This window comes from Tamandua tetradactyla, chromosome 14 (genome assembly GCF_023851605.1).
Source record: "Tamandua tetradactyla isolate mTamTet1 chromosome 14, mTamTet1.pri, whole genome shotgun sequence".
Taxonomy (NCBI): domain Eukaryota; kingdom Metazoa; phylum Chordata; class Mammalia; order Pilosa; family Myrmecophagidae; genus Tamandua; species Tamandua tetradactyla.
Window position 1 is genome coordinate 74,824,250 of NC_135340.1, and position 16,385 is coordinate 74,840,634.

General features: G+C 35.1%; 1 protein-coding gene across 17 annotated transcripts in view; it reads left to right on the top strand.

The window, feature by feature from the left end:
- Positions 1-16,385, top strand: part of RNF111 (ring finger protein 111) — a 210,216-nt gene that overhangs the window by 120,914 nt on the left and 72,917 nt on the right. For 16 of the 17 annotated variants that reach the window (XM_077128059.1, XM_077128047.1, XM_077128054.1 and 13 more), the window contains one exon: positions 9,711-10,600. In XM_077128059.1, coding sequence (XP_076984174.1) covers positions 9,730-10,600 — 871 coding nt within the window. In that variant the 5' untranslated portion in view covers positions 9,711-9,729. Of the gene's footprint in view, positions 1-3,497; positions 3,536-9,710; positions 10,601-16,385 lie in introns of all 17 variants that reach the window. The other variant, XM_077128057.1, reaches the window with a different exon arrangement.

The window sequence follows — 16,385 nt, forward strand, 5'->3', positions numbered from 1 at the left end:
TACGTTGGCAACAGTTTTCTAGTCCTCGTCTCCCTGTGTTTGCATTCCTGTGGGCTCAGCGCCTCCATGCCAAACTCCAGCTTTCTGCTTCTTAGCCTCTGTAACCGGGGCCTCTCTGTGTAGGGCTCTCCTAGGTCAGTTGCACTGTTGACTCGCCATCTCAGTCGCCCTCCTCTCCCTTCTCTAGCTTTTCCATGGACCAGGGCTGAGCTTTTGCTCCTGTTTTCTGCTATCTTCCTGGAAATCCTCAAGCATTTGTAAGATAATTTTTAGGTCTTCGTTTGGTATGTCTACATTCTGGTCTTCTTTGTTGGTATTTTCTGGATTATTTTCTTCTTCATTTGGTTGAGCTGTCATTTCCTGTTTCCTTGTTCTCTTTTATACACTTTTGTACACTGAAATAGTCTTTTCTCGATTTTGTAACCAACTTCCTATCAGGAACTGTTGCTTAAAGTTTCTTACACTTTTTTCATTGTTTCATGGTTCTTATCTATTGGGCCAATTCTGGGAGACAGGTTGCATTGGAAAAGAATTTCCCGAGACAGTGTTTCCCAGCTGGAATAAGGCCAGGGACCCATAAAGACAATATAGACTGGCTCCAAAACCCCTATGGAGGGGATCAGGAAAGTCTCCTGGAAATTCTTCCACAGTTCCCCTAGCCGAGCTTTCTTGGCCTGCTCAGTAAATGCAGCCCTTCAACTAACTGTCCACTGCAGCCCTGAGGAAGAGTAGTATCTTTAAGTTTCTTCCACTGTTGCCTTTGTCCATGGCTTGTTGGAACAGTGGCTGCTCTTAGAGCTGGGCCCCTAGCCATCTAAAGTCACTGATTCAGAGCAGTGATCAGCAATCGACTGGCCCGCCTCTCTGGTCTTGGGGAAGAAGACTTTTCTTTTTAATGTGAAAAATAACATATATACAAAAAAGCAATAAATTTCAAATCACACTGCAGGAATTAACTATAGAACAGATTTCAGAGTTTCATATGGGTTATAGTTGCATAGTTTTAGGTTTTCACTTCTAGCTACTTTAAGACAGTGATGACTAAAAGACATATCAGTATAAAGATTCAGCAGTCATACTTATTTGTTAAACCCTACCTTCTCTGTATAAATCCCCCTTGTCTTGATCTTTCTCCCAGTCTTTAGGGTTATTTGGGTTATGCCCATTCTAACTTTTTCATGTTGGAAAGGGCTGTCGATAATACAGGGTAAGGGAATGAAACTAGTTGATGTTCTGGAGAGGCTGGCTGGGAAAGAGGACTTTTATGTCCCTTTCACCAATGAACTAGCCAGGGGCTTGTTCCCACAGCAACTGCAAAAGTGGGGATTTCTGCATGGGGAGAGAAACTTACTGCTCTTTGTTGAAATTTACCAGATTCTTCCTCCTATTCTTCCCTCCTGGCCTCCAGATTTTCAAAATACTTGTTTCAGACACTTTCTGCCTATTTAATAGTTCTGGTGGAAGGACTGAACAGGTTTGTGACAAAGGTGTCAAGACAACCCAGTGGAGAAAGAATAAATAATTAACAAATGGTACTGAGAAAATCGATATCCGAATGCAAAAGAATGAAAGTGGACCTGTATCAAACCATAAATATATAAAAATTAACTCAATGGATCAGAGGCCTACTCCACCATCTTCCCACAATCCTCATACAATTTAACTTTTTGAGGAACCACCATATTGCTTTCTACAGCAGCTGTACCATTTTGCATGTATTTGGTAGATTTGAAACTAAATTTAGAATTGGAACTAAATTTCCAATTTCTTTGCTTTCTTTCCAACACTTGTTATTTTCCATCTTTTAAATAATAGCCATCCTTGTGGGTGTCCTTTATGTTTCTTGATAATGTCTTTTGATACCTAAAAGTTTTAAATTTTGATGATGTCCCATTTATCTATTTTTTTCTTTTGTTATTTATCCTTTTCATATTAAGTGTTAAGAATCCATTGCCTAATACAAGGTGCTAAAAGTATTTGCCTGTTTCTGTCTAAGAGTTTTATAGTTTTTAGCTCATATTTTTAGACCTTTGATCCATTTCAAGTTGGTTTTTATATATGTATGGAATGAAATACAGGTCTACTTTCTTTCTTTTGCATTTGGATATTGATTTTCTCAGCACCATTTGTTAATTATACTATTCTTTCGCCATTGAGTGATCTTGACACCTTTGTCAAAAACTAGTTGGCCATACATATGTGGGTTTATTTTTGTGTTGAATGTTTTTTTAGTGATTCCATTGTAGTTTGGAAAACTTAGGCAATGAATAAGCATGGTGTATGCTGCAGTGGTCTATTCTTTTAATAACTGAAATTTAAATTCCTAATGAAAACATGCATGATTTTAAATCCTATTAGAAGGATAATTAGTTCGGAATTATAAGGAAATGTTTATTTACATTGGAGAAAATAATATCCTATTTGTGACACATAGAGGTCAGCTCTTGGTGTCCTCTCTCAAATAAGTACTGATTTTACTTTAATTGGCAGATATTTTTCACTGTGTGTAGCCCATTTCCTAGTGTAGTTGAATAGTGAGTTTTTCTTTATTTTTGTTGTTTTGGTAGGTTTTAGGAAAGGAAGCAGAGTATAATGCCTAAAGTTCACAATCTTATACTGTATTGCTGTTAGTTGCCATTTTTTCTAAACCTCAGAATATGCCTGATTCTTTGTTTGGCTTTTTAATTTGAGATACTTTCAAAAAGTTATCAAGTTCATGAAATTTAACATTGATGTAAAGCTTTATTCCTTTTTTTTTTTTTTCTTATGTTCCAATAACGTCCTTTTGGGCCCTTTCTTTTTCAATATTAAATCAGGTCTCGGATTATGTATTGCATTTAATTATCATTGTCTATTTAGTTGTTCTTTTAAAATTGTGCAAACATATACAACATAGATTTTCCCATATCAACCATTCTCATGCATCAAATGGGATTACTCACAATATTAGAATATACCCGTTTTTATTATGTCAGGTTCAGCTTTTTTCTTCTCTTTCTAATTAAGTATCTTGTGTGTGTATGTATATATATATATATATATATATACTGTAGTAGTTATATATATATATATATATATATATATATATACTGTAGTAGTTATAGTAATGGTAGCTACATTTATTGTTTCTTATGTGTCAAGCCGTGTACTAGGCATTTTGCATATCTCATTTATTCTTCATACAACCCTTTTTAAAGTAGTAGTAATTCAGTGATTTGCAAAGTACAGATTCTGGAGTCAAGCTGTCGTAATTAGAATTCTTATGCTGTAATTTGTTTGTTGTGATTCTTTGGGCATATCATCTGTTTCCTAATCTATAAAGGAAGGATAATAGTACCTACTTCATAGGATTATTGATAAGAGTAAATGATATACAGCACTTAGAATGATTCTAAAAATACAGAATTTTTAGAACTGTGCTTGGACCATAATAAATGCTCAAGAAACCTTAAGACAATATTATTTAATTCTGTTATTACTGTTTTTCTAATTTTCAGGTCAGAAAAATGGGATTTAGAGTTAAGTAATACAACTGGTAAGTAGATTTGACTTGAGCACAAATTTAAGTAAAGAGGAGTCTATTACCAAAATGTTTCTAGGTTGTGTCTTATTTCCATCAATACACTGTCTTCTTGACACTGTGCGATTTCACATACAATTACACCTGTCACTCTTCTTTTTCTCAAATTCTGTATATTCTCCTGCATTTCTTGTCTTCATATTGGCATCAACATATTCTTAATTACCCAGGCTAGAATATAACAGTCACCTTTTACTCCTTTCCTTTTACCCACTCATTCTTATATTAGTTAATTCAGTAAGAAAGCATTCTTTGAATGCCTACTATATACCAAGCAACTGCTTTAGTTGCTAGAGACCAGGCAGTGAATGCGACAGCTAAGATTTCTGCTTATGTGGGAACTTGAATTTTGATGAGGAAACTTGTGTGATAAAAAGCCTAATAACATCATTTCAGTTAGTGACAGCTACTATTAAAAACAACAGCAACAGGTTGTGATATTGAGTGAAAGGAAAGAGGGGATGGTTCTTTAAATGGAGTGTGTGTGTGTTCAGCTTTGAGAAGCAGGTGCCAAGATGGGATTAAATGGACAAGGATTTTATTAGGGGAAATGCATATGAGAGAAAATGTGTGTTGGGCTGGGGTGGTGGTGCTGGTGGCACTAGACCACTGTGCAAGGCTGATCACAAGTGAAGGAGAGAGGAACAGAAGGTTGGGTGAATTCTAAAGAAGTTTTAGCAAGACTGTCAGGGAGTTCTAGAGGCAAATTCAGCCATCAAAGGAGTCTTTCATGTCTGAGAGACGTACCTATTTTATATCCTTTCCACTCTCAGTCATTGGCAGGGAGCAACTGGTGAGAAGTGTGGCCTTGGTGCAAACATGGTGATAGATTTCAGAGGCCAGTAGCTGGGACCCTTGGTCAGTTAAGCTTCCTATAGTTGAAATCTACAAGATAGATTCTTATAGCCACCACAGGGTAGTTAGGGAAGTCTTCTCCAAGGAGGTGACTTGAAGCCAAGATTTGAACAATGAGCAAAAGCTCAGTAAACTTTCCAGAAGCTTTGAGAAAAGCATCTGAAGCATGGAAAACAAAATACAGGGGCCGTGAGGTATAGAAAGCTTGTTAACTTCAAGGAATAGAGAAAAGGCTAATTTGTCTGCTGCGTAATGAATAATAAGTGACATGATAAGAGATACAGACAGGGGCACGAGACTATAAAAGAACTTGTAAGCTCTGGTAAAGAATTTGGGTTTTTGTTTTTGGGATTTTGGGAAAACACTGGAAGATTTCGTTTGGACTAGGATGGATATTATTATCTAAATAACAGTGGATATTATTATCTAAAGGTTAACAAAATCCTGGTGATTTTTATCTTATTATCTCTGAATTTTATGCCATCCCTATATCAGTTGCTAATACCATAAGGTCTGATGTCTGTCCTTATATTTTCTCACCTTATTTAGCAAGTCTCTTAATTTTCTGCCTCTAGTTTTAACCCCCTATACTCCATTCTTCACACTATATTACCTACTAGCTAATCCATTTGAAGTACAACTGTGATCATAATAACTATTCCTTTATTCAAGATTCTTGAAGATGTGCCCATTGTTTTCAGAATAAACTTAAACGTTTAGAATGGTCTGCCTCTTTTGCTTTATCTGTACCTCACCTGTACTCTTATCCCTTCCCTGACTCCTATTTCTCCTTTAAGTTATGAATTCCCCACCAAAGTATTGCTCTTTCACCATCCCTGCTGCTATTTAGGTTAAGTATGTAGCCTTGCAGTGTATTCCCTTAGTGCTTGTAATCTGTATTTATCTCTCTTCTCAATGTATGAATTCTTTGAGGGTAAGTTCTACGGGGTTGTTTTGTTTTTGCTTTTAAAATGTTGGTATGCTGATCAGTGTCTCATCCTGTCCCTGGTAATGTATGCTGGTAGGCCGATTGGAGCTGTTGACTCAAAATGCAGTTCCTTGTCTTCTGTGATTTTTATCGCCACTACCCCTTTATATTCTCCCGTTTTCTGATAACGTTATATCTATACTTATCTCTCTTAGAACTTTTAGTGAATTATCTGTAATTATTTACTTTTAGTGAATTATCTGTAATTATTTATCTCATATGTTAATCTGACCTCTTACAGGGCAGTGAGGGATCTTGTCTTTATATTGACAGTAGTGCTGAATAACCGTCTATTTTCACAACTGTATTGCCTTGTTCAGCGGTAGGCTACCTTGGCCATTGGTCTTAATTCATGTTTTAGTTTTAGGTCTAGCATTTTATAAAGAAGTGGTTAAATCTTTGTAATTCCACACACTATGTCACTTTTTCCCCCTCATGCCCTTTCATCCTCATGGCTTACTGACCAAAAATCAGAGCAGATTTAACCATAAAGAGTTCACTGTTTTGGCTTTGGAGCATAAACTGGTAGAAAATAAATTGGGTTTAGTAAATTATGCTGTATATCACCTCTTTGTAAATTAATTATTGGTCTGTGTTTTCAGAATTTATCTGTCTGTTCAGCAAGTGCTCATTGACTCTAAGGCTCTCAATTACCAAGACCCAGAGAGTGACTCGGTTGATTAAGGATGAGAGTTCAAAAAAAGAGAGGGGTTTTCTTCATCAAATAAGGACTGTTTTCTCAGGGATCCAATTCAGTACAACTCCTGGGAGACTTGGGCTTCTGGAAGAACCTCAGATCTTTCTAGAGGACATGGGTTTTTGTTATCTCTTCTGCTGCTGATAAGTCCATAGTTACCTGGTTCCCAGAAATCTTATTAATACTTTCCCTTTTGACTTTTCTTTTACAACAGCCTTATTGAAATACAATCATATACCATACAGTTCATCAATTTAAAACATACAATTCAATACTTCTTATTGAGAATGTGGAATATTGGAACTCTCATACATTGCAACCATTACCATAATCAATTGAAGAACATTTTCAGCTCACAAAAAGAAACCATGTATCCTTTAGCTGTCATGCTCCCAAACTCAAATCTCCAGCTGTAGGTAACCGCTAATGTACTTTAAGTGTCTCAAAAATTTGTATATTTTGGACATTTCATATAAATGGAATCAAAATATGTGGTCTTTTATGAGTGGGCTCTTTCAGTTAGCATAATGTTTCAAGATTCATTTATGTTGTAGCATATATCAGTACTTTCATTCCTTCTTATTGCAGGATAATAATCCAGTGTATGAATTTATCCAGTCATCAATTGATGAACATTTGGGTTACTTCAGCTTTTAGACTATTATATAAATAATGCTACTATGACCATTCATGTACAAGATTTTGCATGTACTATGTTTTCATTTCTCTTGGGTATATACGTAGGGATGAAGTTGCTGAAGCATATGGCAACTCTGTGTTTAAATTTTTGAGGAACTTTAAAACTGTTTTCCAAAGTGGTTGCATCATTTTGCATTCACACCAACAAGGTAAGAGAGTTCCAAAATTCCACATCATCTTCAACACTTAATATTATCCGTCTTTTTTATTATGGCTACTGTATTGTAGCCACTTGATTTTTTTAAAAATTTATTTATTAATTTAAAAAAATTAACAAACCAAATAAAACATTAACATATATAATCAGTAATTCACAATATCATCACTTAGTTGCATATTCATCATTTCTTAGAACATTTGCATCAATTCAGAAAAAGAAATAAAAAGACAATAGAAAAAGAAATAAAACGAAAACAGAAAAGAAAAAAAAAATTATACCTACCATACCCCTTACCCCTTGCTTTCATCGATCACTAACATTTCAAACTAAATTTATTTTAGCATTTGTTCCCCCTATTATTTATTTTTATTCCCTATGTTCTACTCATTTGTTGACAAGGTAGATAAAAGGAGCACCAGACACAAGGTTTTCACAATCACACAGTCACATTGTGAAAGCTATATCATTATTCAATCATCCTCAAGAAACATGGCTACTAGAACACAGCTCTACGTTTTCAGGCAGTTCCCTCCAGCCTCTCCATTACATCTTGAATAACAAGGTGATATCTACTTAATGCATAAGAATAACCTCCAGGATAACCTCTCAACTCTGTTTGGAATCTCTCAGCCGATGACACTTTGTCTCATTTCACTCTTACCCGTTTTAGTCGAGAAGATTTTCTCAATCCCTTGATGCTAAGTCTCAGCTCATTCTAGGGTTTTTCTGAGCCACTTGACTTTTAAATCACATTATTCTTGCCTTGTTGTGACTTACATTCACTTGCATTTAATTATGGTGATCCTTTTCCAACAGACTGCCTGTTGCAAATTGCTCATTGCTTTACCCATATATATGCCCATCATTGTGTTTCTACTTTTCCCACTGGTATTGCTGAACTCCAGCTAGGCCTTAATGGTTGTCTTGAATACAATACTGCTTGCCCTTGTAAATTAATAAGAATGATAGAAAATAGGGATTTATATTGTCTTCCATGGAAATAGACCATTCAGTTTTTTAATAATTATAATTTCTTCTGATAATTAAGTTATATACTAAAATACCATGGGAAACCCAAGAGATTATATATTCTTGCAATGTAGCTGTCATTTGTGGAAAAAGCAAAAGCATGCTACTAAATATGTATCTTTTCCCCTGTCTTTGTAGAATGTGATTTAAAAGTACATTAAGGGCAAAAAGAAAAATACGGTAAGGGCAGTCTATAGTGTTAGAAATTATGATAGTGGTTACAACCTTTGGTAGGATGATAGTGACTGGAAGTCACTCGTTCTAGTCTGAAAGCTGCTAGAATGCAGTATACCGGAAATGGAACAGCTTTTAAAGGGAATTTAATAAGTTACAAGTTTACAGTTCCAAGGCTTTGAAAATGTCCAACTTAAGGCATCCAGGGAAAGATACCTTGGTTCAATAAGGCCGATGAAGTTCAGGGTTTCTCCCAGCAGGAACAGCACATGGTGAAGTCTGCTACTTCTCTCCAGGCTTCTTATTTCATGAAACTTCCTTGGGGAGCGTTTTCCTTCTCCATCTTCCAAGGTCTCTGGCAGAATGGGGTCTGTAGCTTTTTCTAATGTGATTCCCTCTTAAAGGGCTCCAGTAAGCAACCCCACCTTAAGTGGGTGGAGGCACATCTCCATGGAAACAATGAAAAGGCTCCCACCCAGCAATACTGAATGAGGATTAAAGAACTTGGCATTTCTGGGGTACATAACAGGTTCAAACCAGCATACTAGTTATCTTGTTTTTTGTTCTACATGCTATTTACATCGGTGTGTTCACTTTGAAAATTCATAAAGGTATATATTCCTAGAATATGTGCATGTATGTCAGGCTTCAAAAAACTTATATTTAAAAATGTTCAACATTGTTTAAAAGCTGTAAAGATCTTTCTCACGTTACCTTTCTTATGAATATATTCTTTTTCAAGTCATAATATTTATTACTTTTACATTATCACCATTCTCATGTGCAATGCCTTGATGTACGTGCTTTTATTTTCAAGTCCCTATGTTCAGCAGCTTGTGACTCAAGGATTCAGTGATTTAGATACACTTAAATTCTATCTTTGTTTAGCTGTGCTGCTTTTTTAAATGAATTATCTTCAGCAACTTGTAGGCTTGACTCTAGTCTTCCTATATCTAGAACTGAAATTGGAGTAGTTCTGCCTACTGTCTTATCATGAGAATTCAGATTCTCACTAGAAGATAAGTGTAATAGTATGAAGGAAAGAACAATGGGAAAGAAAAGTTTTTCATGCCAGTTTATGAATGTAGTATCAGCTAGAAGTACAGAAATATTTAATATGAAAAATATTACTTTAAAATGTGATGAAAGGAGAAAAACATTGATTGATTTTGAACTTGAGTACTTGAATCTGATTTGATTATAATAGGATTTGAAGAAACTGATTTTGACCAAATATATTGCTGAAGGTAGTAGGAGACATAGTAAGATTAATTTGTGATTAGAAATTTTCAAGAAGACTCATGTTCTGTAATTCTAACTATTTCTAAGAGATTGGATGCATGGGTAGAAATGTCAGAGAAAAAGTATTTTGTAAGAACAGTAAAATGATTTCGTTACAGTCATATTATGGGGAAAAGGCAGTTCTGCCCTCTTACAGTAGATATTCTCAGTGGAATTTGAGAACTCCTTAGTTAAACTATATAAAAGACATTAAAAATATTTTAAGATATCTCATTGTGTCTTCTAGGTCTTCCTTAAATTTTCCCATGTCTCAATGGACGACTGAATATAACAAGCTTTATACTTTAAAAGTGGATATGAAGAGTGAGGTTCCTTCTGATGCGCCAAAGACACAGGAGAGTCTGAAAGGGATCCTCTTGCATCCAGAGCCCATTGGGGCAGCCAAAAGTTTTCCTCCAGAAGTTGAGATGATTAATAGCAAAGTGGGAAATGAATTCTCTCACTTTGGTGATGATTCTCAACAAGAGAAGGACATGAATGGTAATGAACAAGAGCAAGAAAAAAGTGTTGTAAGGAAAAAACGCAAAAGCCAGCAGGCTGGCCCTTCATACGCTCAGAACTGTGTTAAAGAGAACCAGGAAATTTTGGGATTGAGGCCACATCTAGAAACACCAAGCGATGAAGATAATGATTCCTCTTTCAGTGACTGTCTTTCTTCGCCTTCATCTAGTCTGCATTTTGGAGATTCTGATACTGTGACTTCGGATGAGGACAAGGAAGTCTCTGTAAGACATTCGCAGGCAGTTTTGAGTGCTAAAAGTAGAACTCATAGTGCACGGTCCCAGAAGTGGCCTCGGACTGAGACTGAAACTGTATCAGGGTTGTTAATGAAAAGACCCTGTTTTCATAGCAGTTCATTAAGGAGACTTCCATGTAGAAAGAGATTTGTAAAAAATAATTCCTCACAGAGGACACAGAAACAAAAAGAGAGGATATTAATGCAGAGAAAGAAACGAGAGGTGTTAGCCCGAAGGAAATATGCATTGCTACCCAGTTCTAGTAGTTCCAGTGAGAATGACCTCAGCAGTGAATCTTCTTCCAGCTCATCAAGTGAAGGAGAAGATTTGTTTGTTTCTACCAGTGAAAACCACCAAAACAATTCAGCTGTTCCCTCAGGTAAAACAAAATGTTTTTTAAATTGAGTAAAATATGGAAGATAATGCATTGTATTGGTGCTTATTTTCTTGCTTCTGTGTTTTAGTGATTTCCTTATTTTTAGAAGGACTATTGGCTCTATTACTTTTTTTTTTTACATTTATTTTCTTGTTAACTTATTTTTAAACCATATAAATAATCAGCTGTGGTAGTAAACCATGACTCTGATTCTATGAAAATTTAGTAACAAAAATAAATTCAGATTTTTTCCTGAGGAAAACCATTTATGTCATTTAACACATCCCAGATTATGTTTTTTAAGTTGTTGATTTATGATGCACAGGGTTTTATTTGTTTTATTGTAATATTGCTTTAGTATGTTTAACTTATACATATACTTTTTCAGATATCCCTGTGATGGATTTCTTTCACATTAATTGCAGTTAAGAACATCCTAGTCATGAAAAAGACTGTTTATATTATTTTTCTTTTAATACTGTATTCTTGTTGTTTGCTATTACCTTGTCATGTTTATTTGTAACTGAAAAGTAAATTGAAGTATTTGGGAGGTAACATTCTAATATTAGTTCACATCAACTTCTAATCATGATAGTGCTTAGTAGGGTATGCAATTCATCTGTTAAATTTAATTGATGCACAAGTAGTATAAATATTATTTTTAACTAGAATAAGTTTATACAGACAGTCCCTAAAATAAACATATATTCCCTATGTATGAACCATCCTAAGATAAAGAGTTATTTTTACAGAGTATAGTAATTTAAAAGAAATTGATGAAGTGGGTATTGAGGAGTTAGTATTAAGTAAGGGAAAAGGTTAATTTCTTGTGAAAGTATAAGGAAAGGAGGGTTGGAAGAGGTTTTTAAAAGGCTAGAATCATTGCTTCTAATACTGACACTAAGCATGCCCAGTGTTTGCCTGGTATTCTGCTTATTAAAGGAAGAACCTGCTTATTTTTTGTGGAAACTGGTCATTTCTCTCTATTCTGTATGAATCCCTTCATTTTCCAAGACTCCCTTTTCTTTAAAATTTTTTTATTTTTTTTAAATAGCAAAAAAATACCAAACACAAACATTCTAAGCTTTTGATCATTCCGTTCTACTTATATAATTCACAGTATCATCACATAGATGCATATTCATCATCATGATCATTTCTTGGAACATTTGCATCTATTCAGAAAAAGAAATAAAATGAAAACAAAAAAAAATATATACATACCATACCCCTTACCCTTCCCTTTTATTGATCACTAGCATTTCAAACTAAATTTATTTTAGCATTTGTTCCCCCTATTATTTATTTTTATTCCATATGTTCTACTCATCTGTTGACTAGGTAGATAAAAGGAGCATCAGACACAAGGTTTTCACAATCACACAGTCATATTATGAAAGCTGTATCATTGTGCAATCATCTTCAAGAAACATGGCTACTGGAACACGGCTCTACATTTTCAGGCAGTTCCCTCCAGCCTCTCCATTACATCTTGATTAACAAGGTGATATCTACTTAATGCATAAGAATAACCTCCAGGATTACCTCTTGACTCTATTTGGGAACTCTCAGCCATTGATTGACACTTTATTTTGTCTCATTTCACTCTTGCCCTTTTTGGTTGAGAAGATTTTCTCAATCCCTTGATACTGAGTCTCAGCTCATTCTAGGGGTTTTCTCAGTCCCTTGATGCTGAGTCTCAGCTCATTCCAGGATTTCTGTCCCACATTGTCCACACCCCTGGGAGTTATGTCCCATATAGACAGGGGGAGAGTGGTGAGATTGCTTGTTGTGTTGGCTGGAGAGAGAAGCCACATCTGAGCAACAAAAGAGGCTCTCTTGGGGGTGACTCTTAGGCCTAATTTTAAGTAGGCTTGATCTATCCTTTGTGGGGCTAAGTTTCATATGAACAAACCCCAAGACTGGGGGCTCAGCCCATAGCTTTGGTTGCAAGAGTCCCTTTTCTTTTCCATCTATATTTATCCTTGCAAAAACTATGAAACCAGTAACTTTATTGTAATTTTAGGCTTAGACATAGTCAGTTTAGTTTTTTCAAAATCTACCCAAACTATTGAACATTCCCATTTGGGAAACCCTAGGTGCCCTGTTAACCATTGGGTTCTCCCAAGAAAATAGGCCATGACCTTGACTTTGAGCTTGCCCTTATTTCTAAGGGGAGAAGATAAGACGTAACAAGCCTACGAGTTGATTCTAGGAAACCTCTTTTGTTGTTCATATGCAGCCTCTTTCTCTCTAAGTCCAACCCTGCAAATAAAATTATTACCCTCCCTTCTATGTGGGGCATGATATTCAGGGATGAAGGTCTCTCTGACAACATGGAACATGATTCCTGAGGATGAGTGTGACCCTGATACCATGGAATCAACAATGCCCTCCTGACTAAAGGAGGGAAAAGAAGTGTAATAAAATAAGGGCATCAGTGCTAAGAGAGACCAAATAGAGTCAAGAAGCTATTCTGGAGGTTGCTCTCTTCCGAACTTAAAAAAGCTTTATTCATCAACAAATATTGATGAGCAGCTCCAGGTTCTTATCACTTATGCAAATTTTAAATGCTTTTCATATGTTAACATATTTCATTCTCAAACCAGCATGAGATAGGTACTATTCATAAGCCCCTGTTACACAAATGAGAAAACAGGAGCACAGAAAACTTAAGGAACTTGCCCAGGGTCACACACCTACTAATGGCAGAGTCAAAACCCACGCCGAGGGCGGGCCACGGTGGCTCAGCAGACAAGAATGCTCGCCTGTCATGCCAGAGGACCCGAGTTTGATTCCTGGTGCCTGCCCATGTAAAAAAAAAAAAAAAAAAAAACCCAGGCCGAAACAGCCTACTCTAGCATCTGCATTCTTAACTATTGGACTACACAGACTTACAGCCCTAAAACATTCTGATCCTGCATTGATGGTAGTTACGTGGTAAAGAAATCAGTAAAGCAGCAAAAATGATATACTTTTGAAAGCAAATTTGTTGGTCACTTCAAACAAAATGACACTCTACCCAACCTTCAATTAATGAGGCCATTCAATTTTCTGGCTCAAGAATATCAAATGGGAAAAAGGGAGATAGAGCCTCCTGCTCTGGTGGCTTTTGTTTTCTTAATATCTGTTGGATTCCCTTGATGTGACAAGCACTGTGCTAGGTGCTGGAATAGGTAGATAGGATGCAGGTGCTCCTAAGGCAGAGGTAAGGGGCAGATGAGCCGATAATGATCAAGATAACTTTGTAATTATAATTCTGGACTGACCCAAGACCCTTTATTAATAAACATTAGGGGCTGTCTTTAGTGATCATAAGACTCTAAAGTTGAAAAAACTGGATAAAATGAGTACAAGTAAAGGTCAGTCATAAAGTCTTTATAATCACGGGGATACAAGATAAGACTATATAATCATTAACATATCAAAGCAGCTGGATTACAATTCACAGATTTCAGCTATTTCCTTCTGTCTGCTCTAATATACCAAAAAGTAAAAAAGAAATATAATAATTCAGTCATCATTATCATCCCTTAAATCCTAACTTCTTGGTTATACTATTACTATAATCCAGTTGTAAAATATTTGTTAATTCTGAAAGATCTCTTTCCTACCTGTTTGCATTCAATCCCTGTTCTCATCTTTAGTACCACATGACCCTAATCTGCTTGCTGTCTCCATAGATTTGCTTTTCTGAACATTTCATATAAATGAAATCACAATATGTAGTCTTTTCCATGTGGCTTCTTTCACATACCATAATATTTTTGAGGTTCATTCATATTGTAGCAGAAATTAGTAATTAGTTCTTTTAAAATTTATTATTCAGTTCCTTTGTAGTATTTCACTGTATGGATAAAGCAGTTTATTAACAGTTGTTGGTGGATATTTGAATTGTTTCTGGTATTTGGCTATTGTTAGAGTAATGTGGCTGTGAATATTTGCTTACAAATCTTGGTGTATAGACATGTTTTCACCAACAGAAGAGCCCCCAAATAGAATCAGAGCTGCTATAATTTTAGTAGCTTTAATTATGACCAAAGAGACAAGCACAGTAGCAAAAGCAGCTGCTAGTAGAATAGGAAGGTCCTTCAATAGCAACTAGCATTTTCATTGGGATTAGATTTGCATTCCGGTTCTTAACTGTTTGACAACTCATTTAAACTCTCTAAGCTTCATTTTCTTAATGTGTGAAACAGGACTAGAAATGAGTAATATTTTACATGGCACAAAGTATATACTCACAGATTGGAAGCTATTCTTGATATTAGCATCATCTCAGACTTAATACAAGAAAGGATCAAGGTACTCAGTGATTACTGTGGCTAGCATTGCTCGTTGCTGCTGCCAGAGAGATATCTGTGAACTCTTTTTCCAGGAATTGAAATGCATTCTGAGGAGTTTATGAAGAAACTCGGGAAACCATTGAGAACCATGTGCTACATGTTATTTTCCTCATGTTGTTTTAAAATGTATAAAAACTTAAGTAACCTTAATAGAAATAGTTAAAAGAAAATCACCTACCATCTAGGTAGGACCAGATGTATTCAAGTTTCTTATCGTTTAGTATTTCTAAAGATAAAACATGAAAATAAAAATGTCATAATAAGTGACTATTCTCCTGACTTTTTAAAGGCTGTGCTAAGATTAACTTCATAATTTTAGGAGTTTCCTTTTTTTTTCAAATTTTGTTTTAAATAATTGTCATTCTAGTGAAAGCACCAGATTATTGATGTGTAAATCTTGCCTGATATGGTTGTTTTAGGACTGTTTGTGAATGTGCTTTTTAAGAAAAGAAATTAAAAAATATATTTAAGCAATAGAGTAAGTATAACTAAATGAGATACCTCTAGGAGTTACACAATATCTGTGTATTCATACAGAAATTATATAGTTTGAATTTTAATGCATTAGCAAAGCTAGCTTTATATCATTTATCATTGGCGCTCCAAAAATGTTATATTTACCATTTACTTTGCCTAGTTATATAAAAGATGTTTGATAATGTGAGATTACTTTTTACAGATTTTTAAGGAAATTTCACATATACATACATGGAGAGAAATCACTAATAATGTTGACATATAGATCTGGTTTTTCTCCATTTAGAATCATAATGTCTGATTGGTGGGTTAAAATAAAGATTTCTTTAAATCCCATGGCTTTTTATTTATTCATATAATGCTTTTAGTTTTATATGTACTTTCCCTACCTTTAGCTAATTCTAAATTGAATAATTTGAATTAATTAACAGCAAAGAACATATGTGTGAAGTAAATCATTAGCAGGATTAATATCTAAAGGTTCCCTTTGTCCTTTTACCTTGTGCTGTATTGTGTCATGAAGGGAGCTATAGAGAAAGTTATGAAGGAAGAATTGAATCTAAAATATTATTTTAAATAGCTACTTGATTGCTGCTGTTTTCTTCTTTAGGGTTTAAGAGCTACTTCAAAAATTTGTACATCTCATAATTTTATATTTTTACTCTTAAGTTTTCCTCTTTAATATAAAAATTTGCAAATATGCTAAACTATAAATACAATATTATGAAACCTTTTAAAAAAGCCATTTCTCCAAATTAGGTCACATTTCATTGCCTCCATTATTTAACAGTGTCTGTTTTGTTATGTTCTTTGCAGTAGTGGAGAGTATCTTACAGATCTTTGTTATGAGCTTGTACCTTTTTGAGTATTGGCTAACTTTTGAAGTAATGGAAATATTAAATGATGTAGGAGTGTATTAGAGATGAAATTCCCTATTGACATGGAATGGTGCCTTGGTTGAAGGA